Genomic DNA, 27,460 nt, shown 5'->3' with positions numbered 1-27,460 from the left:
AGTGTTGGGATTTCCTGCGAGAGATCCATACCCCTCTCATCGTGGTTGTACTTTTAAACAGATACATTGCGTACTATGATGAGTAGGATGAGAGGTCTATGTCTGCCTCGAACATGCAATGGCATGTGTTTGAGATCACAAGAGTGATGTTTCTACCCTCACTACGGATTGACACTTTTCATCGTGGTTGTACATTTGAATAGGTACGTTGCGTATTGCGGTGAGTAGGATGAGAAGTGTGTGGTTGCCTCGAACGCGCAATGGCACGTATAATTCACTTAAATAATAATCATGCACCTTCACAAGCAAGATGATCGATTGGGTTGAAAGACCAGAGCATGTAGAATAGGACGGCGGTTAAGAAACCCTCTGTCGTGCTCATTCAGGATGGTTCATCAAGCGAGAGGATGGATGGTACAAAACTCTGATGGACAGTCATTAATGGCAATCTCGGGCAAAGATCCGACCTTCCCCAGTCATCGGAGGTTAGGAGAAATCCTTCATGCCACTTCTGCAGAAGTTGGGATGCGCATCCATTGGGCTTTGTTTGCCTTTGGGGATTTACTCTCTTGGTCACTGTCCGTCCCCTTAGGAAGCAGACTCAGTCAGTCATTCGAGGTATAATAAAATACATAGCATAATGGACCCCTGAATCGATCTCGGTTGTTTCTACGTTTTGCCTTGTGCGTACCCACAACGGCCTGCTCAATAATGAGACAAGATATAACTTATACACATGATCATGAGATATGAGTGTTGTAACGTTCATTGCTTGCTTGCTTGTTAGCTCGGTAGTTTGGTGCGCTACTCGTTGAGCTATGTACGTCTGTCGAGGCATTACTCTAGTTGGTTAAACTGCTTGCGCAGTTCTGCTATGTTATGACTAGCTTCTCATACTAGTCAATTATTTGTAATGACTAGCTTCTCGTACTAGTCAATTACTTATAATACTAGCATTATGCTACTTATTGCATATTGTGATATAACTGCTACATGATTGCTTATCATAGCTACTTGTCGATAGACAGAACCATATAATGGTACTTGTGTGTATTACGAGTGTTTTCATGAATACTTGTTTTATGTAATTGCTTTGCTTGATTGGTGGATAGAGTTAGTTACTCTTCACCTATTATATCTGTGGGATTGCTATAGTTGCTTGTTTAGAATTATGATCATTCTTGCTCTTGTACGTAGCTGTTTGCTTTACTAGAGCTTTGCTTAGTCCACAACACCTTTGGTTAGATCTGCTAGTCTTGCTTTTCTTGCTTGATCTAGCGTTTATCTTGCTTATTGCAGCTTTTGTTCTTTCTTATTCTTTGCACCCTTACTAGTCTGTTGTGAGACTGACCCATTTCATGGGCAGGTGGTGAACAGGATATACGGCTTGCGATGGCACGATGACGCGATGCATTCAAGGCAATGCCCTTTTCTGACGTTGCGCTCCTGGGAATACTTTTGATAGATGGGGTATGAAGTTTCTTGAAAGCATCTCTTCTGATTTAAACTCTGAATTTCTAAAACTGTATTACCAAAACTTGGTTCTTCATTTCATTTCAATCAAATATACATACATATATATATATATTTGAATTGCAAATCGGTTTGTAAGGGGTAGTCTGCTTTTGTATTGTAATGCGCCCAAGGTCTAGGGACTTGCTGTTTTGAACCTGATCTTCCGTTGAACTTCTGTTTTAACTCTGATAAATGATTGATTTCAAAGCCTTCAACCTTTTTCATAAAAGGTTTCAAGTTCACGATTTTGGGGCGTTACAAGGAGTGGCAAAAAAAACCTTACTGGGATGTTGGTGTTGGAGGTATTTATTCTTTCATTATACCCAAACTTTTTTATTTATAATTATTATTATACTCACATATTGTGTATTAATCCTTGTTAATCATTGTTATGCAAGTTTGGATATAGGAGCACATATTCATTGAAAGGCCCCAGATGCATGAAGTTGCCCATGAATTTTCATGTGTTGTAATGTAGAGTCCATTATGCAACGAAGAGGGTTGTGATCGAAGATTGGTGGGTCCTTGCATATCACGTGCCGATTGCGCTGCATCGCTTTGTAAGCTGATTAGGGCAAACGTAAGTATTGTTGTTGATATTTCATATATTTTTTTAATAAATACATATCTGTAGGACTAACCATAAAGGAAATGTAAGTAAACGGGTGCCCCTATGAAGGTGTGTTGGAAGATGAGGAGAATGTCGATGTAGTTGTGGGGGCAAAGGACATCGCCAACAAGAATATTTGGATGCACAATATGAATGAAGTTGAGCACCAAATGGCTAGCTGAGTCATTCAACTATTTGGTTTTGTTCAGCAACCAACTAGTCACCCTCGCATAGTTAACAAATTTCTAACTTCAAGATGAAAGAGTATCCCATGGCATTCATTTTTTAACTTCAGAACTAGCACAAGGGTAGTGAAGACATCAGATTGTCATCTATGGAATGTGCCACCAATGACAATTTTATAGCCACCAAGCAAGTTGCATGTTCTTCAATGGCAAAGAGGTCTTTTAGGGAGAGAAAAAAGTTGGAGAGAAGCACAGGAAGAGTGTAAGTGGATCGAAGGGAGAGTTGGCTCTTGCACTTGAAGAAATTCATATGCTGAAGAATATAGTACGTACTTAAGAGGATATGATACATACTCAAGTTGGCATTTTGGAGTACGCAAATAAGGTCATCAAGGAGCTACGATCGCGGCAATCACAACATCCTCAACCGTAGAAATTCATTTGATTATTTTTTATTTTTTTGTATATATTAAGATCAACATTATAACTCATGACTTACACATTGATTTGTATATAATGTTATTTGAATGTTTCTATGAATGAGTTTTTATATAAGGTCATTTGTTTGTCATTCATTTATATATAATATCATTGATTGAATGTAAAACTGAAACCATTGTTGAATATTTAAAGTGAAACTAGTACTCTTGCACTTTAAATGATTTGAATGTTCAAATTGAAAGCATTGTTGAATGATTTGTATATAATGTTATTGTTTATATGTTTTCAAATCATTTGAATGTTTACATTATTTGAATGTCTATTTGCTTTCATTCACTATTATTTGGGTTGTTATATGTGAAAATTCACATTCAATTTATATATGATTTGAGAAATTCGTAAAAAATAATTTTTTTTACATATTTGTCATAATTTCATAAATATTTAAGTACGATATTTGCAATATCTGGAGATTCACAAATAACTTCATGTGAGAGCGTTTAATATATGTGAAAGTAAGATATTTGCGAAATTAGTGGTAAGTGTTCCACAAATATATTTTTGAAAAATATTAACATATATGCGAAAGAGTATGATATTTGCGACTTTGGTGGTTTCAGTTTCACCGAGATTTCACAAATAAATGTTTGTGAGTTCATGAGGTCTAAATTTGTATAAAAAAAATCTGCGATTTTATATTTAAGTGGGTGCTAGAGATATTCAACGAGCAATACAATTTTATCGCAAAAATGCCTAAATTCACATTTATGAACGGTAAAAGTGTCCTAATGATGTCGGATATTTCAATTTTGAACATAACGTCAAAAATTGTAGGGTTTTTAAAAAATCATGTCAAATTACTCGCTATCATTTTCCGTTAGAAAAATCTATTAAAGAAGTTGTACTTAAAGTGACAACCATAAGAAGAAAGGGCAGACCTACCATTCGATAATTTTGATTGGAACTATAGGACCATGAAATCATGCACGTGAGCCTGCGTGTTGATGCACGTGCTGTATGCTTGCCTTTTAGATTCATTTATTATTGCGTATATTGCTTAATTTTTCTCCTTTCATCTAAAGTTGGAATGCCCCTAAATCTTTAGTCCCAAAAGCAAATCATATCTTTTTAGAACAAAAATTAAAAAAAAAATCAAAATCTATTCGTAAATATAGAGGCAATTGCTTTGATATCCCGCTGCAAGCAGTTCATAACAATCATGTTGGCTGACAAGGTTGTCATGATTGGAAATTTAGACAAATTGTGAAGAAAAAGATTCAGTATCCCGAGGAGATCGTAAAAGTTCACTTAAGGAAATGAGCATTTCAGCACCACTACCTGCTTGATGTGCATCCTTTACCATGAGAGCTGAAGCAGACTCCACTCTCTGCGCTCTCTAGTGGCAAAAGGGACCCGGGGTTTTACATCAATGAACTCGGTGAGAGGCAGATTTTCAAAGGATATACAAAAAACTATTAATCCACAGAACACCATCAAACTGTCTCAAGTATATACTTCGACAAAGATATTATCACCATAAAAACTTAAGGCAGAATGCTAAAGGGACCGTCAGACCCACATCACACGTAGGCATACCAAAGTTTTTGATTAGATAAAATAATTGATCATGTCTGAATCCCGTTTAATTGGATTCGCTACGGGCTAGGGTATACTAATCAAACTGGATTCAGTATAGAGCTTTACATCCAAAAGTGAATCCAATCCAAATTCAACCAGAATCTGACAAAAAAGATGAATCTGATTATACAACTTATTAGCTATTTAAGCTAGTTGGATCTGGATTCGGTATGACCTTTTTCCATCCAAGTTCAAGTCCAGTTAAGCAAAATCCAATTAGATCTGATTCAATAATTGTGCAACTCCAAACTGAATCCGATCCTTTTACATCCCAAATCTACATGTACAAGATATAGTTTTCAGCGCCAAATCACTCAGAGAGAGAGAGAGAGAGGCAAATGGGGCAGACCTTGCTGACAATAGAAAAAAATGGGGCACCTCTTGCATTACTAGATTGACAACATGGTACACAGTGGAGAGCGTAACGAAGCATTAAAGAACCTCTCTTGCTAGCAGACCTTACAACTCCGACGGCAAGCACCAGGAGTGTCAGACGTTCCGACCATGTAATCTGGGTTGTTGGTGCACTCGCCCAGCACTGCCCACCTTTCACAGTGTTCATTCTCATCAGTACAACCAGTGGAGTCCAAATTCTTATCAAACAATGCCACGTGAATCCATTTCGTTGCAGACCATTTCTCCCCCTGTATCACTGGGCACCCAGCATGCAGGCTGCTTTCATCCGGAGTCCCAATAGGATGAAGGTTGAAGAAGAGCAGAGCGTCCCCCCTTTTTGGTTTCACTGAGAAAGTCACATTGAGAAGGGAACAAAAAGATCAAATCCATTCAATAAAGGACCTGACGATGCTGAAACACAAGACAGAACACTTTGTTCCATAGCGGTACTGTACCACCATAACTTATGTTAGTACATGCTCGATTTACATAGATCTAAGTCCCATCAGCAACAATCTAACCCTTACTTGGATCATGTTTAGCATGTTCTTTTCCAAGTGTAAAAGTTGACTCAAACATGATGTTTCATGTCATTTTTAAACCACTCTTAACTTCATGAGTTGTGAGCCTTTGATTTTTCAAAGTTTCAAAAACGGAATCTTATGGTGTATTAGACATGATAGAACCTTCTAACATAGTAATAAACCATGCTAAACCAATGCTGTCAGAACCTATGTCAGGCTTGAATTGATTCTCAAAATGACTCAGAGAATCGGCTGGCTTAGACTCTGAACCGAATCGAGCTGAATCAGCCAATTTTTAACCAGCAGATGGCTTGTGTCAGTAAAATATTAAAATATATTAAAAACTATTTTAAACCATCTTTTAAAATATTAAAAAACAAGCTGAATCAGCTCATTGCAAATTGATTTTGGGCCAATACGAAACAAATAGGCTTATTCAGACCGACTCCAACGATACTGAGAACAATGTGACAAACACCTGTATGGTTAGATCTGACATTTGGTGGCTAGATCTATACAAACAGGAGTGTGTACTACCTAGGGATGGCAGTGGGGCGGGGCAGGGCGGGGGACAAGGTCTCCACCCCCGCCCCGCCTCAAGATTTTATCCTCCACCCCCGCCTCCATCCCCGGCGGGGAATGGCTTTTATCCTCCATCCCTGCCTTCATCCCCGTTTCATGTCCTCCATCCCCGGTTCAAACGGGGATGAGGCGGGGCGGGGCAGGGCGGGTGGGGAAAAGTGCACGTCCATCCCCGCCTCCATCCCCATTTCATACCCTTCATCCCCAGTCCAAACAGGGCGAGGCGGGGCCCCACTTTCCCCCGGTCCACTGCCATCCCTAGTACTACCATATGGTGTCATGGTACAGAACCACCATCTCTCTCTCTCTCTCTCTCTATCTATATATATATATATATATATATATATATATATATATATATATATATATATATATATATATATATATATAACCACCTTTCTTTAGTACTTCTGTTGATTTTTTGGGATAAAATTCTTACGTGATCTACATGGTATTTTCAATAAAAGATTATGTTGTGAACGAAAACTTAGATGTATTTTTATGTTGATCAGGAATATGAAGCGTGATCCCTATCAAACAGATCATGCTGAGCCCATCTATTGGTCAGATTGAGTAGAAAAGCCTGCACCCATGATATCCAGCTAGATAGATAGGATGGTCATGCCAACATGACCAAATACTATCCCACATACATACATCTGTGCGCAGTGCATGTGTGTTCGTGATCCATCCTAATTCTTTATTTCAAAAGCACTGATATTGTGAACACAAAAATACCCAGTACAGACAGATGTCTGGCTTCGAATTGTATCAATCTTGATTCTTGTCTAAGACCCAAGGGGTTTGGCATAGTGGTATGGGGCCTACACAGTTTGCCCGGCAGTCTAGTTTCAAATCCCATGGGCATCACCCCTTGCGTAAGCCGAAGCTTGGCGACTCCCTGGGGTCGAGGGGTAAGCCCTCGGAGTTTTACGCCGACATGGACAGCGACCATAAGTATGGGAGGCTGAGCCAGAGCGGCTAGGTCTCTGCGCCTGATCAACATAAAAATACATCTAAGTTTTAATGCACAACATAGATGTATTGGTCAGATTGAGTAGAAAAGCCTGCACCCATGATATCCAGCTAGATAGGATGGTCATGCCAACATGACCAAATACTATCCCATTATATATATATATATATATATACATCTGTGTGCATGTGTGTTCGTGATCCATCCTAATTCTTTATTTCAAAAGCATAGATATTGTGAACACAAAAATACCCAGTACAGACAGATGTCTGGCTTCGAATTGTATCAATCTTGATTCTTGTCTAAGACCCAAGGGGTTTGGCATAGTGGGATGGGGCCTACACAGTTGGCCGGGCAGTCTAGGTTCAAATCCCATGGGCATCACCCCCTGCGTAAGCCGAAGCCTGGCAACTCCCTGGGGTCGAGGGGCAAGCCCTCGGAGTTTTACGCCGACATGGACAGCGACCATAAGTATGGGAGGCTGAGTCAGAGCGGCTAGGTCTCTGCACCTGGGGTGGTTTCTCTGAGAAAATTTAATAAAAAAAATCTTGATTCTTGTCTATTTGCCACCTAAGAAAAGCATCTCACCTGCAATTCCCTTCTTAGCACAATCAGATAAATTATCATCCACAATATGCCCTCTCCGGCGGCTATTTACCTGCATGTGAGTGTAATCAAAATCAGACATAATATAAAACACAAATTAATCAAAGAATAAAAGTACCAGATGGTTATCTCAAGCACAAGCCACATTTAGATGTTTCAGGAGGTTATAAAATTTAAGAGAAAGCAAAGTTTTAATTCATGTTTTTGGCTAACATGTCGGTCACTCCCGTGCCATGTTTTTGCCTCTGAAAAGTCATGTATACTACTTTATTTGTAAGATAGAGAAATGGAGTCAATTGCATAATGCAGTCATTATAAAGGAATCATAGTTTAATGGGAACAAAGCACAGCATTACAAACCTCTGCTGATGGGAAAACTGTTTCACCACCCTTTTCTACATTTGTCAGGTACATTAGGACCGTAGCAATACGATGTCCACCACGAGCAATATTAACCTCGTCAGAGAAATAATCGTAATGCGGGTCATATTTTTGTCCATGTTCATATCTTAGTACCTGAATATCTTCACCATTTTCTGAACCAACCAACCAAAGAAACTTTGAATGATAAATAAAATGTGAATTTACAATCGTTCATGGACAAGTGAATGCATAGATTACACAAGCTAGCAATTAAGCTCATTACAATTTTTGAAACATGATAGTTGTAAACAAAAAACAAGGAACATATCCAAGCACTTTCTTTCACCAAATGTATTATCTTGAAAATGAAATGAAAATATGGGATGGCAACTATTTCCTAGAAGTGGAAAACCCACCTGAACTATGTTGCTCAAACTTAATGAGTTGCAATGCAACTGACATTTGGTAAAGATGTCAGTATCTCACTAGGATGTTTCATCATACAATTATAAATAAAGGATATCATTAAATCAATTTAACATACTTCGATATAGGTCTGTGCCCTGGACTGCAATCCCCGATCTTTGTGGGGCATCGGATCAAACTATTAAGGTTTCCAGCTCAATGTAGTTAAGTACAATCTCATGCCCAACTCTGAGATGTGTATTCCAAGCCAAGAACATGAATTCTAAGGTGGTAGTTCAAGTGGATCGAATCTAAATTCCAGATTCTATAAGTGGTAAAAAAAGTAGGGAAATGTTTTGGCATTCTTTGTCAATTCTGGCAAGGAAACCAGTTGAATGTACACTGTTCAAGTTTGACTGAATAACGGATGTGCATCCTTTATGTCTAGCTATCAAAATGCATGGCAGATCAACTTTTTAGCCAGTCCCTTTTTTGCTTAAAACGTAGCTTTAATCAGTTCTCATAGCCATTCAAAGATTAGCAAGCAAGTGTGTTCCTTCGAATAACTTGGGTAACATGTATAATGCATGAACTGCAACGGCACTTGAAAAGTGGCATTGCTTGAGTTTACATTTCTTGAAAATCAAATAAATGAACATGGCAAGGTCATTGCTACCGTTGGTATCACATGCACCAATCTGATGTAATATTTGGTACACATAAATAAACATGTCAAAGTGATGCAAATAAAACTTACTGGAAATAAAATAGGGCTGGTAAATGAACCAAGCTGCTTGCAGTTCAGCTTTGTTCGGCTAACATAGAGCTCATTCTGACTCATCAAATGAGCTCGGTAAGCCAAGCTATGAGAAGCTCATGTAGTGAAAGTAATCCAAGCACTATGAGAAGCTCACGTAGTGAAAGCAATCCAAGCACGAACAATGGGCATTTGGCTTGGTTCCGCTCGTATGAGCTCACTTAGAGGGCTTATATCGTATTTATGTATCATAGTATACAAAAGGATATGGTAGTTCATCTGGTTAGTTGAGTTTGCTTGCAAACAGTAGGCCTGGGGTTCCATTCTCACTATGGCCCTTTAAATAAAAATGTCTTCTTTAATTTAAATGAGCCAGCTTGGGCTCATACGAGCTCGAGCTCGGCTCTGTTCGCACAAGCCAGCCCAAACAATACCTAGCTATAAACGAGCCGAGCCTGAATAGCTCATGTTCAGTTCGTTTGGCTCGTTCACCAGCCCTACCGATAAAGCACATCTCATAAATTATTTCAAACAAATAACTTTGTCTCATCAATGAAGAAACTATATGTCACTCGACTAAGGGTGGTTCACTCATTCACACACTTTCTAATGCATATTATTTACTAACATCCACATAAACAATACATCCAGTACGTTTTTTTTTTCTTCAATGATGAGGAACCCAGTAGGATTGGGTCCTAACCCTATAGTGGTAAACCCTTGGAGAGTGGACCAGCCCAATAGGTGCTGCTCCATACCTGTTGCAGGCTTAATCCCAAGTAGAATCAAACTTGTGATGTCTACGATACAACCAGTTCAACATGCCTTAGACATGTTCTTTAAAGTTTAAACATAAAAAAGCACTATCTATCATAGCTGTCAACACCAGAAATATGCTCTCACAAAATTCCAAAAACTTTATTAAAGCAAGATATCCAAGAGGGTTCTGTTGAAGCAATTTTTTTGCAGGGGTAAAAAGCTAAAAATGAATAAACATAGAAACTTGAATCTCTTAAACAGCATCATGAGAAAATTTTAATGTTTAAAGTAACAGGAGAAAATCATCAATAAAATATTTGCATGCAAATTTTTTTCAAAAAAGTCAGTTTTTAATACAAAACCTGCAAATGACTATTTTCAATCTCCCTAAATCGCCATGATGATATTGTCCTAATAATGAAATCAAGACTCTAGCTATGTGTATGAGAATATAAAGTAATTCAAGAGTATACCTATTTTCTTCAGTGTTTTATCTGTATCATGTTGTATTGTACATTGTATGCAGTATCGGCCTTTAGGCCAACACTATGCAACAAAATATTGTTACATCATGCCTATCACACTGTCTCCCCACATGCCATCTGATACGAGCTTGTATTGTATCCTATGTCACACGGACACTCCATTTTCCCCTCCGTACATACAGGTTTGTATTCAATTTATAATTTATAATTATATTTTCAGTTTATAACTTTATATTTTCAGTATATAATATATATTTTAGATATAGCATATATATTTAGATTATATTCAGTTTATTTTGAATTTATTTTGTATTTATGTGATATTTAATATATATATAGCCGTGTCCCCGTACCCGCATTTTTTGAAATTGTCGTGTGGTACCCGCACCCATACCCATGTGGCATAGATTGTATCATATCGTATAATACATACCGTATCTTACAAGTCAACTTCTTTCTTTTTTATTTTCTACTTTTCTGGCAGTCAAAAAATTGGAGAGCTCTTTTCAAGCGAAAAGTGGTTCTTTTGACCACATTTTCACTCGTCAAAAAAGAAGATCAGGACTGGTCATAAGAGAGATCATCTGTATTATCTTCATTAGTTGGACCTAAGACCTCAGTCAATACTTTCTTTTGGATATAGTACTCCAACCTTAGATTTTTTGTGTTTTGTGATGCCCAGTGTCTTGGACATATATTTAGCTCAAGACTTCAGCATATTGTGTCCGGAATCTCCAGACACAATGCAGTTGATAAGTCAAAAGTTATTATGTATAATTTTGTGAAAGAGTGCGAAAAGCTGGCCAAAAGTCATGCCTTGTTGTTCGGAACAAGTAATTCTGAACACTTGCATGCTTTTGATCTTGCGCATTTTGGTGTAAGGGGACCTTCTCCAGTAGGACTAGTAAATAAGCTGAGCTTGGGTTGTTCAGGCTCGGCTCGTTAAGGATACACCCAAGGTTGCCAAACCAGGAAGCAGAAGCGGGAAACGATACAGGAAGCGAGGCATTTTAAAATTTATAGGAAGCGGGAAGCGAAGTATCAATTTGAAAGCGAAATATGAATAAAAAATGAAGCAATATGGTAACTTAATAGGAATTGAACAAGAAACAAATAAAAACTAAAATAAAATTAATCATTCTTATATTTCATGATTTTTCACTAAAAGAGTTAAATTTTTGTTAAAATCTAACAATGATGGTTACCAATTTAGAGAAAGTACATGTGAAGTGAGAGGAAATACATGAAAAACATGAAAAAAAATGTGAGAAAAACATATAGGAAGCATAGACCATGCGTGTGGAAAGCATAGAAAAAGCGTGGGGGAATCGAGATTCCCATGAAGTTTCAGAAGCGAGGAGTATCGCGCTTTCGAAGCGAGTTTCCGGGAAGCAAGCTTCCCACCTACCTAAGAAGCTTTCGGTAACTTTGGATACACCCCATCTGGAGATCGGCTCATGAGATCGTCACGAGCTGATCCGAGCCGAGCCTGAGCTCGTTGCAATCTGAGCTTGGCAAGACAATCATGAGCTGGCTTGTTCTCTTTAAAAATTAATTTTAAGTGTTTTTAAGTTTGATAATATATAAAATATCTACATAACATATATATATATATATATATATTACATAAAATGTTAAAGTCAAGGTTGTAAGTATCATATCGTTCGGGTCCAAAATAAGATATGTATCGTATCCTAAAAAATCATAAATTTTTAATAAAAAAATCTAAAATTTTCAAAAAAATAAAAAAATATTAACAAAAATTCTAAAAAAATCATAACACATGAAACAATGATGAATTGCTCAAAATACAGTAATAAAATCACATATAAAGCATTTATGTATCTATGAGCTGCATAAGACATCATAATTAAGTTTTTTAAAAATAACACATAAAACAATAACCAATTTTTTTAAAAATCTTTTTGTGCCTGTGGCATTGTCATTTCACAGCATCCGGCAAACTTCTTGAGGTTGACGCTGCAACATTTAGATGTGTTCCTGCTAAATGATGCTTCAACCGAGAGATAACACCCGAAAAAACAGTATGACAATAGTTGCACTCGATTTTCACTCATTATTCGAGCGCCCTATTACCATGCCGGATAATTTGATGCGATTTTCCTCCAAAAAAGCTTAATAAGAAGCAAAGAATAGGATTTTTTTACCTTAACCCACTTCCTTTAGTGAAAAAATGGTGGAAATGCACTCTTGAGCAAATCACAAAAGCCTTCTTCCTTGCACACAGATCGGTCCCAAAATCGCTCTCACAAGTTTTAGAGGGTGTAGATACCTCTTGTAACACCCCAAAATTTCAAGCTTGCAAACCTTTCGAAAAAAAAAAAGACAAGAGACTAAAAAGGAATCTCTTCATCTCAGAGATGATTTACGAAATCAGCGGAAGACTATACTTTTATTAATTTCAGAAAGGCAAGCTGACAACTTTGAGCGCGTTAGCTAAAAGAACCAAAACGCACAACACATGCTACTTGCGGACACTTGGAAAAGCCACTTTCATTTAAGAAGTTCTCCAAATAGTACAAAATTAGGATCTCCCAAGGAAAATCCGTTACAAAACCCCAAACAACAGGACGCGAGCTAAGAGCAGGAAGAAGAACGTCTTGGAGCCATCTAGCCATCGCGCCATCGCCTGTGGTGTACCTAATCATCACCTGTACCCATAGAATGGGTTAGTTTCACGAAAAACTAGTAGGCGCACAAGAGAGACTACAAGGATCTGAATTATGTAATTTAATTCAGTAAGTTACACAGTTTAAAGCAAATATGCAGTTAAACATGTAAGCAATGCATGCAGATAACCAGTGCAAACGCGTAAGTAGTGCAAGCGAATACGTAGTGCAAGTGAATAAGTAGTGCAACGAATCAGTAGTGCAAGCAAGTCGGTGGTGCAAGCGAGTCAGTAGTGCAACGAATCAGTAGTGCAGCGAATCAGTAGTGCAACGAATCAGTAGTGCAGCGAATCAGTAGTGCAACGAATCTCACGGCCCAGCAACCAAAGTGAACAGACTTTATGTTCCGATATTACTGGCCTGCGGGTACGCGCAGGCAAAACATAGAAACAACTGAGACTAGTTCGGGCGTCTATTATTCTATGTATTTTCAATAACCCGAATAGCTAGTTGAGTCCGCTCCAAAGGGGACGGCTTTAGCCGAGAGAGGATTCCCCAGAGGCTGAAAAGCAGTGCCACGGATGCATCCAACTTCTGCAGAAGTGTTAAGCTAACTATTGTAGCCCCTTTCCCCTAACTCCAATGACTGGGGAGGCCGGATCTTTGCCCGTGGGGTGGTTGTTAACAACCTGTCCATTGGAGTTTTTGTACCGATCTGTCCTCTCCCTTGACAGACAACCAGAAGCGAACGGGTGCGTTAGGGGTTGCTTAACTAACGACCCATTCTATGCTGTGGTCTTTAAACCACTCGAGCATCTTGCCTGTGAAGGCGAATGTGAGGCCATTTATGTGATTACAACAGTTTGCATTTAGCGTTGTTCGAGGTCGCACGACCGTCTCATCCGATCATCGCAGTACTAGACGTGTCGTGCACGACTATAAGTACTCTACGATAAAGGGGGTATAGCTCCTCAATAGAAGCCTCAACAGGAGTGTTTCACAAAGATGTAAAGTTTATCAACTTTACTCTATCTTTTGAAACAGCAGTACCTTGTGCCAACATGATGCATGTGATTATCTCGAATCACATCCGCTATCGGGGTATCTACATGTCTCGCATGACTCGATACCGGCCTCGATAGACGAGATACGGGTTTCTCAACAGAACACCCGCTAAGAAGTTCGCTCGCTCCCGACTAAACTCTTGTCGCAAGAGGGAGAGTGGTAAATGCTCCTTGCATCCTCCACGAGGATGCCCTTAAGGCATCCGCAAAGAGCAAGAACCTGCACGTCATCTGCAACAGCCAGGCAATACCAACACGTATGCAAAAGCAAGAGGCTAGGCGCAGAGCGCGACGGCAAGGTAAAGGGCAAGGATTTGCGAAACCGCATCCTTGAGTGAAGTGGATACTCGTATAAATATACATATATATATATATATATATATATATATATATATATATATATATATATATATATTCAATGGTCGCTTTTAGTTCAATTGAACTTAATTCAAATATCCAAGTCTTCCGTGCAATTTTCCCCTACCTTGGAGGGTTACGAGCTTGCTGACGTCTGCGGACGTACACGATTGACGGCTCGGGTCGCGGAGCGCGAGTGGGATCCGTCGTAGCTGCAAATATGCGATATTAACAAGCAAACTCTGACAAAAGCAAAAGCAAGGCAAAGACTCGACTTTTCCGATACATAGGGTTGGGGCCAACCGTCCCAATTGACTCGAAAAGAAGATGGGGCAGGATCAAAAGACTCTAGCTGCCAAAAGAGGGGTGTAGTCAAATGCGAACAGATGACTCACGCTACTAGGAATTCCTCGTTGGAGACCAACAATTGTAATGATCTGTCCCCATCACGATATAGCTTCCAAAGATTCCCCGGGCTTGTCGGCCAAGGGTATCGGCTTGCGCACAAAGGGCAGGGGGCCATCGGCCCCTGCTGGCAACAAAAAGGCAGGGGCCATCGGCCCCTGCTGGCATAACAAAAGGCAAGGGCCATCGGCCCCTGCTGGCATAATAAAAAGGCAGGGGCCGATGGCCCCTGCTGACAAACTAAAAAGGCAGGGGCCATGGGCCCCTGCTGGCACAAACAAAAGGCAGGGGCCGATGGCCCCTGCTGGCATAACAAAAGGCAAGGGCCATCGGCCCCTGCTGGCATAATAAAAAGGCAGGGGCCGATGGCCCCTGCTGGTACAATAAAAAGGGGCAAGGAGGAGGGGCTCGGCCCCTCCCCTGCCGTAACAAAAAAAACAGGGAGGAGGGGTTCGGCCCCTCCCCTACCGAAACGGAGAGCAGGGAGGGGTGTCGTGCCCCTCCCCTGCTAAAAGGGGGCAAAGGGAGGGGGTTTGACCCCTCCCGTGGCCACACAGAGAAATGAGGGAGAGAGAGAGAAGAGACAGAGAGGGAAAAAAGGGAGAAAGAAGAAGCGATGGCGTACCAGGGGTTTTTCGGAGGAACTCGCCGAAGAGGAGCTCGCCGGAAGGAAAAGGGGGGGGGTCGCCGATGTCGGTGGCGGCGGCTGTCGGGGGTCGCCGGCGTCGGTGACCGTGGACGAGCGAGAGAGGGAAACGGAGAGACAGAGAGCGAGTGGCGGTGAGGGGGGTTTCGTAACCCTCCTCCCGCCTGCCTCGCTGTCTTTTAATGACAGCGAGGGGCGGTGGCCCGGGTCGGGTCCGGGTCGGATCCGGATCCGGCCCAAACCAATTTTTTTTTTTTTTTTTTGATATTACACCTCTCTAATAGCTTCTACACAAATGAAGGAGTCATCCCTCAAGAGGTCTTTAAAATCCAAAATTGAAAAATTATGATTCAGTCCTTTTTAAGTGCATCGACCCTGTAACATACAATACACCTCGTATTGTATGGAACGGTACGAGTTTGTATCGTATGATACATATGATACAAATACGATACGTACTCATATCGCGATACGCACTCGTATCGCGATACGAGTGTGCGTATCTTATTAATTTTCTTTATAGTAAGAATTTGTATCGTACGATACAGACAACCTTGTTAAAGTATGTTGTATATATATGCAACATACATGTGTATGTACATATATGTATACACACACACCTTAGGGGGATTTTGATAATTACGTACATGTAATAGGCTCTGCCCATTAGGGGCAAAACTAAACTTTTTGTATTTTTCTTTATTTTATTTTTATTTTATCTTTTATACTTTTATAAAGGTCAATTTTGTTTTTTTGATAATATAGATGTTGGGAATCCCCAACAACTATATTTCTGGCCACTATTAGAAAGAATTGAGGCATATCAAACCTTATTGCCCTAAATTGAAGAAGGTGGATGAGAAGATGTGGCTTCGGTTCCTTCCCAAGGACAACTGATAGGGTTCGACGATGGGTCCAAAACATGGTTGTCAGTTGAGGAAGCGGAAGCGGGAGCAGGAAGCGAGGCACTTTCAAAATTTTAGGAAGCGGGAAGCGTGGGACCACTTAAGAGCGAATCGGAAATCGTCTCGGAAGCGACCTAGGGAGAGAACCGAAAGCGACCTAGGAAGCGAGGGGGAAGCAAAAAAAATAAAAATACAAAATACAAAAAAATTGAAAAAAATGGGGGAAGCATGATGGGAAGCGCGCTTCCCATTAAAGGGAAGCACGCTTCCCATTTAAAAATGGCACTTCCCCGCGCGTTTCGGAAGCGCGGCGTTTTGTGCTTCGGAAGCACGCTTCGGGGAAGCCCGCTTCCTCACTTACCTAGGCGCTTCCGGTAACTCTGATCCAAAACCATTGGCTCTCTCTCCTTGTCTCAATTGATGGATGCCCTTCAACTGCTACTCCAAGCTCCTTTCACCACCATCGGTGCCGCATATGGATTCTTGGCTTTTGGATCCAGGGGCATCGCTTCATATGACCCCAAATCTTAACATTCTTTCTGGTTGTCACACCAATTTAAATTACTCTTTTGTCTCTATGGCCAATAGGACTTCTTTACACATAAAAGGCATAGGGAATATTGACAAAACTCTTGAAAACTCAAAAAAAAATGGTTTCAAATGTTAGGCATATTCCAAAATTAAGTTTGAATCTTTTTTTTTGTTTCTCAAATTTTCAACCATGCACATGATGTTTCCTTCTCATCATATAGTTGTTGTGTGTATGATCGTCAGTTAGGGAAGTTGATTGGGCAAGGCCATAGAGAAGAAAGTCTCTACTTCATAAAAATCATTCAATTATCCATAAAATTTTCACTATTGCCAAAAATAATGACTGAATTTTGGCATAAATGTTTAGGACATCCTTGTGTATCTAAAATTTCATATTTCCCATGTTTAGAGAATTTTTGTATTGAAGAAAATTCCAATTGTATCGACTGCATACTTGGAAAATGAAGTCTCTTCCCTTTGCCAAACGTAATTTTGTTTTTTCCTGGTCATTTGAATTGGTGCATTCGGACGTTTGGGGTTCAACCCTTGTTACCTCTAAAGGTGGTTTCTCTTATTATATTGTGTTTGTTGATGATTTCTCTAGATATACTTGGATTTATTTTCTTAGGCATAAGTCACTTTACATTATTTTAAAATCTTTTATGCTATGGTTAAAAACCAATTTAATTCTAGCTTATCCATTCTTCGAACTAATTCAGGGGGAGAGTATATTTCAAATGATTTTAAAAATTATCTTGATTTAAATGGCATTCATCATCAAAGGTCTTGGCCGAATACTCTTTAACAAAATGGTTTACTAAAAGGAAAACATAGACACATTATAGAAACTGCAATAACCCTCGTGATTTCAAATAGTATTCCAAAATATTGATGAGTTGAGGCTTCTCTCACTGTCGTTTAACTGATAAATCGCATGTCATCATCTTCATTAAAAAATATTACTCATGTTGAAAAACTTTTTGATGTCCAACCAGATTATAGTAGATAGTAGGTTGAGAGTTTTTTGTTGTAAATGCTTTTGTTTTGAATGAAAAATGTGACAAACTCTCCCCAAAATCCATTTCTTGCATCAACAAAAAGGGTTTAGATGTTATGATATTAAAAACAATAAATTGTATGTGTCAAGAAATGTCTACTTTATTGAAAAGGAAAGCTACTTTGACTTTAGTATGCCTAAAAATGATGATGAATATACATTTTTATTGGATTTATTGCTTAAAATAGATGTTGATAATGATGTTCATATACTTGACCGAGAAGAGAATGTTGCCAATGTAAAACATCAGTAGATAATAACCTAAATGAGAATGCCAGCTCTGAAGTTGAGTCACCTCTCCTTACTCTAGAAGAACTGTCGAGAACCAACCTAATGCTTTAGAAAGGTACACCCAAATAGAACAAGATGAATCTTCAAACCTTAGGAGATCTTCTAGACTATGTCACATGGGTACGGGTACGAGTGCGGGTACGTAGGGTACGATACGACGATTTCAAAAAATATGGGTATGGGGACACGACTATATATATTTTGGACTTTGGATCGAGTTGGATCCAATCTAAGATCCAATTCATTTTGTATATATAAACTATATTTCTTTCTTTTCATTCTCTCTCTCACACCACCAATAGAGAAAAAAAAGGGAGAAAGATGCAGGTATGCCTCTCTCTCACATTTCTTATTCTTCTTCTTCCCTCTCTACCCTCCTCTCTCTCTCTCTCTCTTGAGGGGGAAAGAGGCGGGGAAAATCGAGAGAGAAAGAGAGAGAGGAGGAGAGAGATGAAAGAGAGGCAAATCAAGAGGATAGAGTGAGACTAAGGCAAGAGAGGCGAATCAAGAGAGGGGGAGAGCGAGACCAAGGAGAGAGAGGAGGGTAAGGTTTTAGTCACTTTTGAGCTTTCGAGAGAGGAGAGAGAGAGGGGGGGTTGACCCAATTTTTTTAATGCAAAATGGTCGGGTTTGTGTTTGACTCGACCTGGCGTAGTACGGGACCTAAAGCACGGCATACCCGCACTACACCCGGTACCCACCCCTGTGTCGACACGGGTACAACACTGGTTTTGTCGTGTCCATGTTACATAGCTTCTAGAATTTCAAAACCTCTGGATCAATTTGTATCCTATGAGTCCTCACCACTCAACATAGAACTTGTCTAGCTCGGATCTACTCATAGTTTAAACCCAATACCTACAATCAAGTCAAAAACCTTTCTAAGTGGGTCAAAGCTATGAAGATTGAATTAGACGCCTTAGAAAGAGTCAAGACTTGGGATATTATAACGATGCCAAATAAGAAAAAGTCAATAGGATGTAGGTGGGTGTATAAAGTAAAAACTAAAAGTGATGAAACATTAGAAAAACACAAAGCTAGGTTGGTTGTTAAAGGATATATTCAAGAATACAGGATAGACCATCAGAAAACCTTTTCTCCTTATAGCAAGAATGAAGATTGTTAAGACTCTCATAGCCCTAGCTTCCATTAAGAGTTGGCCTCTATATCAAATGGACGTTAAAAACACATTTTTGAATGGAGGATTAAAAGTAGTCTATATGAATCCACCTTTCGGTCTTGAGGTTCCACGTAGACATGTTTTCTACTTAAAGAAAGCTTTGTATGGCTTAAAATATGAGATATAAATCGTGTTATATTGACACTGCTTTATTTGTTAAGACACCTGATACAGGTATAGTCAATCTACTGTTGTATATAGGTGACATGATCATCACTGGTGAAGATAAACAAGGAATTAGTCATATTAATAAAGTTATTAAAACTAATTTTGAAATTATCGATCTTGGAATTCTTATATATTTTCTTGGTATCGAGGTAGTATACTCACCTCGTGGATATTTAATAACTTAATCTAAATTTGTCACTGAGACTACTGACAAGTTTGGTATTACTGACGAGAAAAGAGTAGACACTCTAGAAGTAATCAATGCCAAAATGAAGATTGATGATGGAACGCATCTGAATGATCGTACTCCATATAATCAAATGATTGGGGCCTCATATCCCTATTCATCACCAGCCCCGATATTGCTCGTGTAGTTCATACTGCGAGCCAATTTCAACATTCACCAACTACTAAGCACATAATTGTTGTTATGAGAATAGTTAAATATATTCAAAAAACTATTTCAAAAGGACTTTTTTATCATCTTCTTCTTCACTTATTTAGTTGCTTACTCTAACTCTGATTGGGGAGGAGATCCTAATGATAGTGGCACAACAATTGGTTTTTGTGTATTTTCGGGTGACTCGCTCATATCTTAGAAATACAAAAAGCAACAAAAGATTTTTCTTTTATCAACCAAAGTTGAGTACCGAGCCATAACCACCATTATATCTGAAGTTGTTTGGTTGAGGCAATTGGTTGAAGATACGGGGGTGAATCTTAAGACACCCTCGAAACTTTGTTGTGATAACAAAAGCACAATTTACATTGTTGGTAACCACACGTTTCATGAAAGAACTAAGCACATTGAGATGGATTGTCACTATGTCCGTGAAGAGTATTTGAAGATGACTGCATCATTGCCTTATGTTACCTCTGTAATGAAATGAAGATCTTCCACGAAAGCACGCATGCTTACAAGTGTCTATTAAAGACACCTTTATCATAACCCACAAAAGGGCACAAATGAGAGAACTCAAGAAAAATATAACAAAATTATTTCATTCACATAAAATGCTTAAAAAGCATTGTTACAATGAGAGGGGAGTTACCCCTATTCATATACATATGAGAGAAGGAGAGAAATGCCTTTAAGAGGCTCTAAAGGAGTCGTTGGAGCTGGTCCAACGGCTATTCAAACTAGTCAACATAAAAATATTAACTAGTTTGAGTCTAGTTCAAAACGAACTAGACAACCTAAAAAGATAAAAATAAATAAAGAAAGAAAAAGGTAAAATATAAATATATATGTATTATATATAATTATATATACCTATACATTTATGTATATACACTTTTTAATACTCCCCCTCAAACTTACAGTACAATGAGTGAAAGTTTGTTTAAGAGAAAATAAAATATAGGAGCGACGAGAGGTTTGGTGAAGAAATTTGTTAATTGGTATTCTGATGTAGTATAAGGCATATCAATGGTCCCATGTAGATACTCCTCTCTGGCATAGTGACAATCCATTTCGACATGTTTGGTGTTTGGTGCATTCAAGAAATGTTCGGCTGCTGGTGATGTAGATTGCACTCTTATTGTCAGAGGCTCTTGTCACTTCAACTCCTATGTCAGCCAGTAGTCTTTTGAGCCAGACTACTTCCATCGTTGTTGTTGAAGGATAGATGATATGCACCGAACCCTAGGTAGTGAGAGAGAGAGAGAGATGGTTGCACATGAAACAAACTCATTAACTTTGATTAGGGCTAATCTCTATGTTAAATAGAGAGAGGCCAAAAAGAGAAATTACACATAAGTCCCTCAATAAAATAAAAATTCAAATAACCTCTAGTTTAGGAAAACTTAACCATAAAACCTCTTAATCTCAACACTCCCCCTCAAGCTGGAGCATAGATATCGATCATGCTCAGCTTGTCACAACAATGGGAGAAACTAGGCCTCGCAAGGGCCTTGGTAAAGACATCAGCAACTTGATCTTCGGAAGATACATGATCTGTGCAAATATAACCAGCCTGAATCAACTCACGTACATAGTGATAGTCAACTTCAATAAGTTTAGTCCTTTCATGAAAAACTGGGTTGTTGGCAATATATGTAGCAGCCCTATTATCACACACCATCACCATAGGTAGGGATACTTTCACCTGAAGTTCGGTCAAAACTGATTTTACCCACATGATCTCAGCTGCAGTCTGAGTCATAGCTCTGTATTCTGATTCAGCACTCGATCTGGCTACAACAGTTTGTTTCTTACTCCTCCAGGTAACAAGATTTCCTCTCACAAAAACACAGAATCCAGTTGTTGATTTTCTATCATCGATAGACCCCGCATAATCTGCATCAGTGTAAGCAACAACGTCCAAGGAAGGATTTTGTTTAAACAAGAGTCCTTTACCAGGAGATGACTTTAAGTACCTGAGAACCATCATAGCTGCATCCCAGTGAGCTTTGGTAGGTTTATCCATGAATTGACTAATTTTACTCACGGCTAATGAAATGTCAGGTCTAGTAACGATCACATATAACAACTTACCCACCAAGGATCTAAAACTAGTACTATCCACATATTCAGATTTCTCATCGAACATATGAGTTTTGGGATCCATAGGAATGTTAGCTGGCTTCGCTCCTAGCATTCCAGTCTCTTTTAATAGGTCCATCACATACTTTCTTTGTGACAACACCAAGCACTCTTTGTTTCTTGCAGCCTCAATACCCAAAAAATATCTAAGGGACCCAAGATCTTTAGTAACAAAGTGTTTTTGAAGATGATCCTTTGTTGCGGAAATATCTTATGATGTCATCGACATATACCACCATAACCACAATTCCAGAACTAGTTTTCTTGATAAACAAGGAGTGGTCTGAGACTGACCTGACAAATCCGAAATCCGACATTACCTCAAATAATTTTTGAAACCATGCCCGAGGACTCTGCTTCAGGCCATAAATAGCCTTCTTCAATTTGCACCCTTTCTGACACTCCCCCTGAACCTCAAAGCCTGGGGGGTGTTGTATATAGACTGTTTCATGTAAATCTCCATACAAAAAGGCATTCTTGACATCCAACTGAGACAAGGGTCATCCATAGTGCACTGCGACAGAGAGAATGAGACGAATAGTGCCAAGATGAGCGACTGGGAAAAAAGTTTCAAAAAAGTCAACACCATAAGTCTGAGTATAGCCTTTTGCAACCAATCGAGCTTTGTACCGTTCAATTGACCCATCTGAGTTATATTTAATAGTATATACCCATTTGCAGCCAACAATATCTGCATCAGTTGGAGGATCAACCAAGTCCCAAGTGCCCCTAGAACATAGGGCATCCATCTCATCCTGCATAGCCTGCATCCATTTGGGGTCGAATAGAGCCTGACTGTGATGAAGCGGAACAGAGGAGGCAGACAAAGCCGAGATAAAATTCTTCATAGAAGCCCCAAGATTAACTTCAGAAACAAACTGAGAAATGGGATGAAGGGTGCACTATCTTTTCCCTTTTCGCAGAGCAATAGGAAGATCCTCATCAAGAGCAGAAACTTCAGTATGCTCAGAGATACTTGCCTCAGGAGAAGGAGATAATGGGGGTAGGTGGTAACCTGTGAGTATACACTATAGGAGGGTTTCTGTATCGAGACTCCCCAGAGGATGGAACCACGGGCTTTGGAGTAAACGACTCTAAAGGAAAAGGGGGAATTGGCAGAAGAAAGACATCACCCTGACTCTCCTGTAACCTTGGAGTAGTACTCGTGAAATATAGAGTAGACTCAAAGAAGGTAACATCCGCACTGACATACTCTTTATGGGATATAGGGTCATAGCAACGATATCCTTTTTTATTCTTAGGATACCCAAGGAAAACACATTTAATAGATTGTGAAGCAAGTTTATCTCGTCTAGGACCCAGCTTATGCACAAAGCACACACATCCAAAAACTTTAGGAGGAATAGGAAAAAGAGGAACCTCAGGATGGAGAATTTGGATTGGGATCTGTTCTTCTACAGAACTTGAAGGCATGCGGTTTATAAGAAAACCAACAGTCAAAACTGCATCTCCCCAGTATGAAGCAGGCATATTGAATTGAATCATTAGGCACCGAGCGACATTGATGTAATGAAATGGTGGTCTTCAACAAATGCACAAATAACTCACAAACAAGTGTCTATTGGAGACACTACAAGCATGACCCTTGAAAGGGTATAAAGAGAAGAACACTTGAAAAATAAATAATACTTTATTCATGAACAAAATGCTTAAGAAGCATGGTTATTTACATTGAAAGGGTTCACCCCTATATATACAAAAAAGTGGGAGAGAGAGGAGAGCTCATTTTGAGCTCTCCAAAAGAGACGTTGGATTCCAACGTCTCTTAATATAGCTGTTGGACTACAGTCTAACAGCATTTATTATTATAGTTGTTGGACTATAGTGCAACAGCATTTATTATAGTTGTTGGACTACAGTCCAACAACTATTTGCACAGTCAAGTTCCAAATCAAATATCTAGTTTCTATTGAACTAGATGCTAAAAAAGAAAATAAAGAAAAATAATAAAAGAAAATATAATAATATTAAATAATATATATATATTACAGTTTACATTTTAACACTCTCCCTCAAACTTACGGTACAATGAGCGAAAGTTTGTCTAAGAGGAAGTGAAATCTGGGAGCAGCGTATTAGAAAGTGACTTTGAATACATTAGGTTCAATAATGAACCCATACACATGCACACGAAGTGCGAATATACCCACTCAATGGAACAACACAAGCACATCATGTGCTAATACATAAACCCATAAAAGGGGTAAATATGACTTAAAGTCATAAGTTGAATATTATTGAGGAAAAAAGAAGAAGAGGGTAAAAACCCTATACAATGGAGCATAAGCTCCTACAAGGAGTGGTTAAAATACAAGGGGGGAGACCCCTATTTATAACACAAGAGAGGAGCCACAAAGGGGGCTCCCAAAGGAGTCGTTGGGAGCCCCCAACGGTCACATTTGTGACCGTTGGGGGCTCCCCAACGACTCGGGGAGCCTCCCTAGGTGGCGCAAACCCAAAAAAAGGAGAAAAATAAAAAAGGAAAAAAAAAAATTAAATTACAAACATATTCCAAATGGAATATGCGTAAAACTATGAAATGTCTAAACTACCCCTATGCCTATAAATAGAGAAATATATATTTTATATATATAATTAGGATAATACATATGCATATATACAATATATGAATATGTATTATCCTTTATATATATAAAATATATATTACAAAAATTGAATGATACATTTTAACACCCCCCCTCAAACTTTGCGTGGGGGAACGAAAAGATTGAAGAAAGCAAGAGGAAGAATCTCAAGGCTTCAAGAGCCTTCAGTCCGAATGCCACTGAAAATGCAAATGTCTTCCTCCAACGTCTTTAACGATGAGCACCTTCCATGATCTATCCAAGGTACTTCCTTTTTCACTTATCTTCAAGATCCTGTGGAACAACAACAAAGAACAAGTAAAAAATATCTTTGCACTTTACTCAAATGGAACATTCCTAACAAGGTGCAAAATTAATGCATAATAGGATAATTACTTTAGCATGAAAAGAAAATTTAGAAAACCAAAGTTTCAAAAATCAAAATTATATTTATGCAAGATCACATGATAAAATAATTACTTTAACTTGAGGAAAATTTAGAAAAATCAAGATTTCAAAATCATATATCATGTTAAATGGTGAGCGGAAGCAAATTATGCGGAAATGAATTGCAAGAATGCATAATGCATTCATAAGGTTCAACATTAGACAAACATAACCCCATAATGGGGAATAACACAATGGTCCCCTAAGGGACACCACAGTAAGCCTACGAAGAGGCATGAGTTACATATGTTTTATTGAATGAAATCCTAAAAGGCCATAAAGAGCATATGCATATATTATCATGAAATGAATTAATACTTAAAGAAATCATTAATGAACATGCTTCAAACATGTAATGAAGTGCCAAACAAGAGAAATAAAGTCTCCAAGCATACTTTAGACAAAATAAACACAAGAGTTCACAAGGTTTTAAATCCATTTACGAGGCAAAACGAAGAGTGTTATTTGAGTAGAGAATCTTACCCATTTAGGAAAATCTCACTCAATTGACAAAACATATTTTGCATACAAAAGTGGCCAAAGAACCATAAGCACTTAATATATAGATTAAATGCCAAAAAATCAACTTGATTTTAAAATATGCATATCAAAAATATGATTCACTTGAATATCTTAAAACACAAGTCATGAATGAAATTTTGCAATTTTCAATAGTAGTTCATTCACTACAAGCAACTACCTCATTAGTCCTCCAAAACCCGTAAATCAAGTGTATAAGCTACTAGATCAAGAATATAAATACAATGCCATTAAAGGCCAAATGACACACACTAAGGTGTGTAAAAATACCTCTTGTCTACATATAATAATACTTGAAATGAGTGCATCAACGACAAGAACAAGAGAATACACGCCAACATGGACAAAAAACATCTCTTGTCTACGTAAAAATACACTCAAGATCAAGTATGTTCAGCTACTAGAACAAGAGTATTAAGCCAACCATGGGCTAAAAACACAATACATCTCTTGTCTACATAAAATGACACTTGAATTGAGTGAAAGAAGCCAACCATGGGCATACAACTCAGCGACTAGAACAAGGACACAAATGCCAACATAGGCTAAAATCACACACCATGGTGTGAATCAACGTGCCTTGTCTACATATAATAACACTCAAGACAAGTGTGTTCAGCTACTAGACCAAGAGAGCAAAAGCCAACAAAGGGCTAACAACACACGAAGGTGTAATAAAATTCTTGTCTACATATGATGACACTTCGATAAGGGGCTATAAAAGGAGAAGACTTTTGAGGCAATAAAACTTGTAATGACAAACATATAAATAAAACCTTGAAACACTATTCTTAAAAAAGAATACCCATAACAATATCATTTTGGAATAAATGTGTGAATACACACACACCAAGAACACTTGTGCACAAAAGCACAAAACATAAATGTGCAAATGCACTCATATGATTCATAAACAATAAAAGGTTGGGCAATAATCCCCAAAACCTTGATTTTAATATACCTTAAAACATTTAAGGTTTTAAACACCATATATCCATCACATTTACATATAAATGAGAGCATCCATTAGATCAATGGCCAAAAGAGAAAAAATGAGTGACACACTCATAATTAGAGATCATATAACAAATCATTTTAGAGTCCCAAGGTGCCCATAACTCACCTCAACAACCATCTATAATATGGCAAGTGGACAATCTAGAATGATATAACACGAGGTACCCATAACTCACCTCAACAAACATCTCTAATAAAACAATAATAAGACCAAACAAATGATGCATTAAATAACATGTGATGGACAAATATAAATGCCACAAAAAGGCAATAAACACTTTAGGAATCATTTTTCAAAGAAAAGAGGACCGGTTAAAAATTGAATCAAAGGTCCAATATAATCAATCACAATAATATGCTTTATAACAACAATTTTGCATAAATCCGAATTATGCTTAATCTTCAGAAGAAGTCATTTATACAAAAAAGACTTATTATGCAACTAACACAATTTATGAAATATTAAGCAACATCATGCGTAAGAACCGATTTGGAATAATCAAAAAGTCAAAAACAAGCCTCAACTATGATAGATATAAAGTGCAATTAAATGCACACCAAATGATAATAGATACACTTTTGTGCAATGCAAGATTTTTAAATGACAATAATCTTGAATAAGCAAATAACAAACTTAGGCCAATATAGGCATTCATAAAGATGGTGAAGTTTGAAAATCTTATAAAATCCACTATTGTAACTTAAAAAATGATGCTCACAACCAATCTTCTCACAACAACCATGAAATCTTCATAAAAGAGTATATACTCACAAGAAGATTATAAGGACCGAAAGGCTCCTTAAAGAAAGCTCAAAAAACACACAAAAT

At 38.4% G+C, this 27,460-nt stretch overlaps 1 protein-coding gene across 1 annotated transcript in view; it reads right to left on the bottom strand.

Annotated features, from left to right (window-relative positions):
* Positions 1-4,450: 4,450 nt before the first annotated feature.
* Positions 4,451-27,460, bottom strand: part of LOC149851268 (putative prolyl 4-hydroxylase 4) — a 59,593-nt gene continuing 36,583 nt past the window's right edge. The window contains exons 5-7 of the mRNA XM_089999616.1: positions 7,834-8,009; positions 7,456-7,525; positions 4,451-5,131 (exon numbers count right to left, since the gene is read on the bottom strand). Of these exons, the coding sequence (XP_089855742.1) occupies positions 4,839-5,131; positions 7,456-7,525; positions 7,834-8,009 (539 nt within the window). The 3' untranslated portion in view covers positions 4,451-4,838. The remainder of the gene's footprint in view (positions 5,132-7,455; positions 7,526-7,833; positions 8,010-27,460) is intronic.

The sequence above is a fragment of the Nuphar pumila genome, chromosome 1, assembly GCF_984573655.1.
Source record: "Nuphar pumila chromosome 1, dmNupPumi1.hap1.1, whole genome shotgun sequence".
Taxonomy (NCBI): domain Eukaryota; kingdom Viridiplantae; phylum Streptophyta; class Magnoliopsida; order Nymphaeales; family Nymphaeaceae; genus Nuphar; species Nuphar pumila.
The sequence above is the reverse complement of the archived record's forward strand: the minus strand, read 5'-3'. Positions and strand labels throughout refer to the sequence as shown.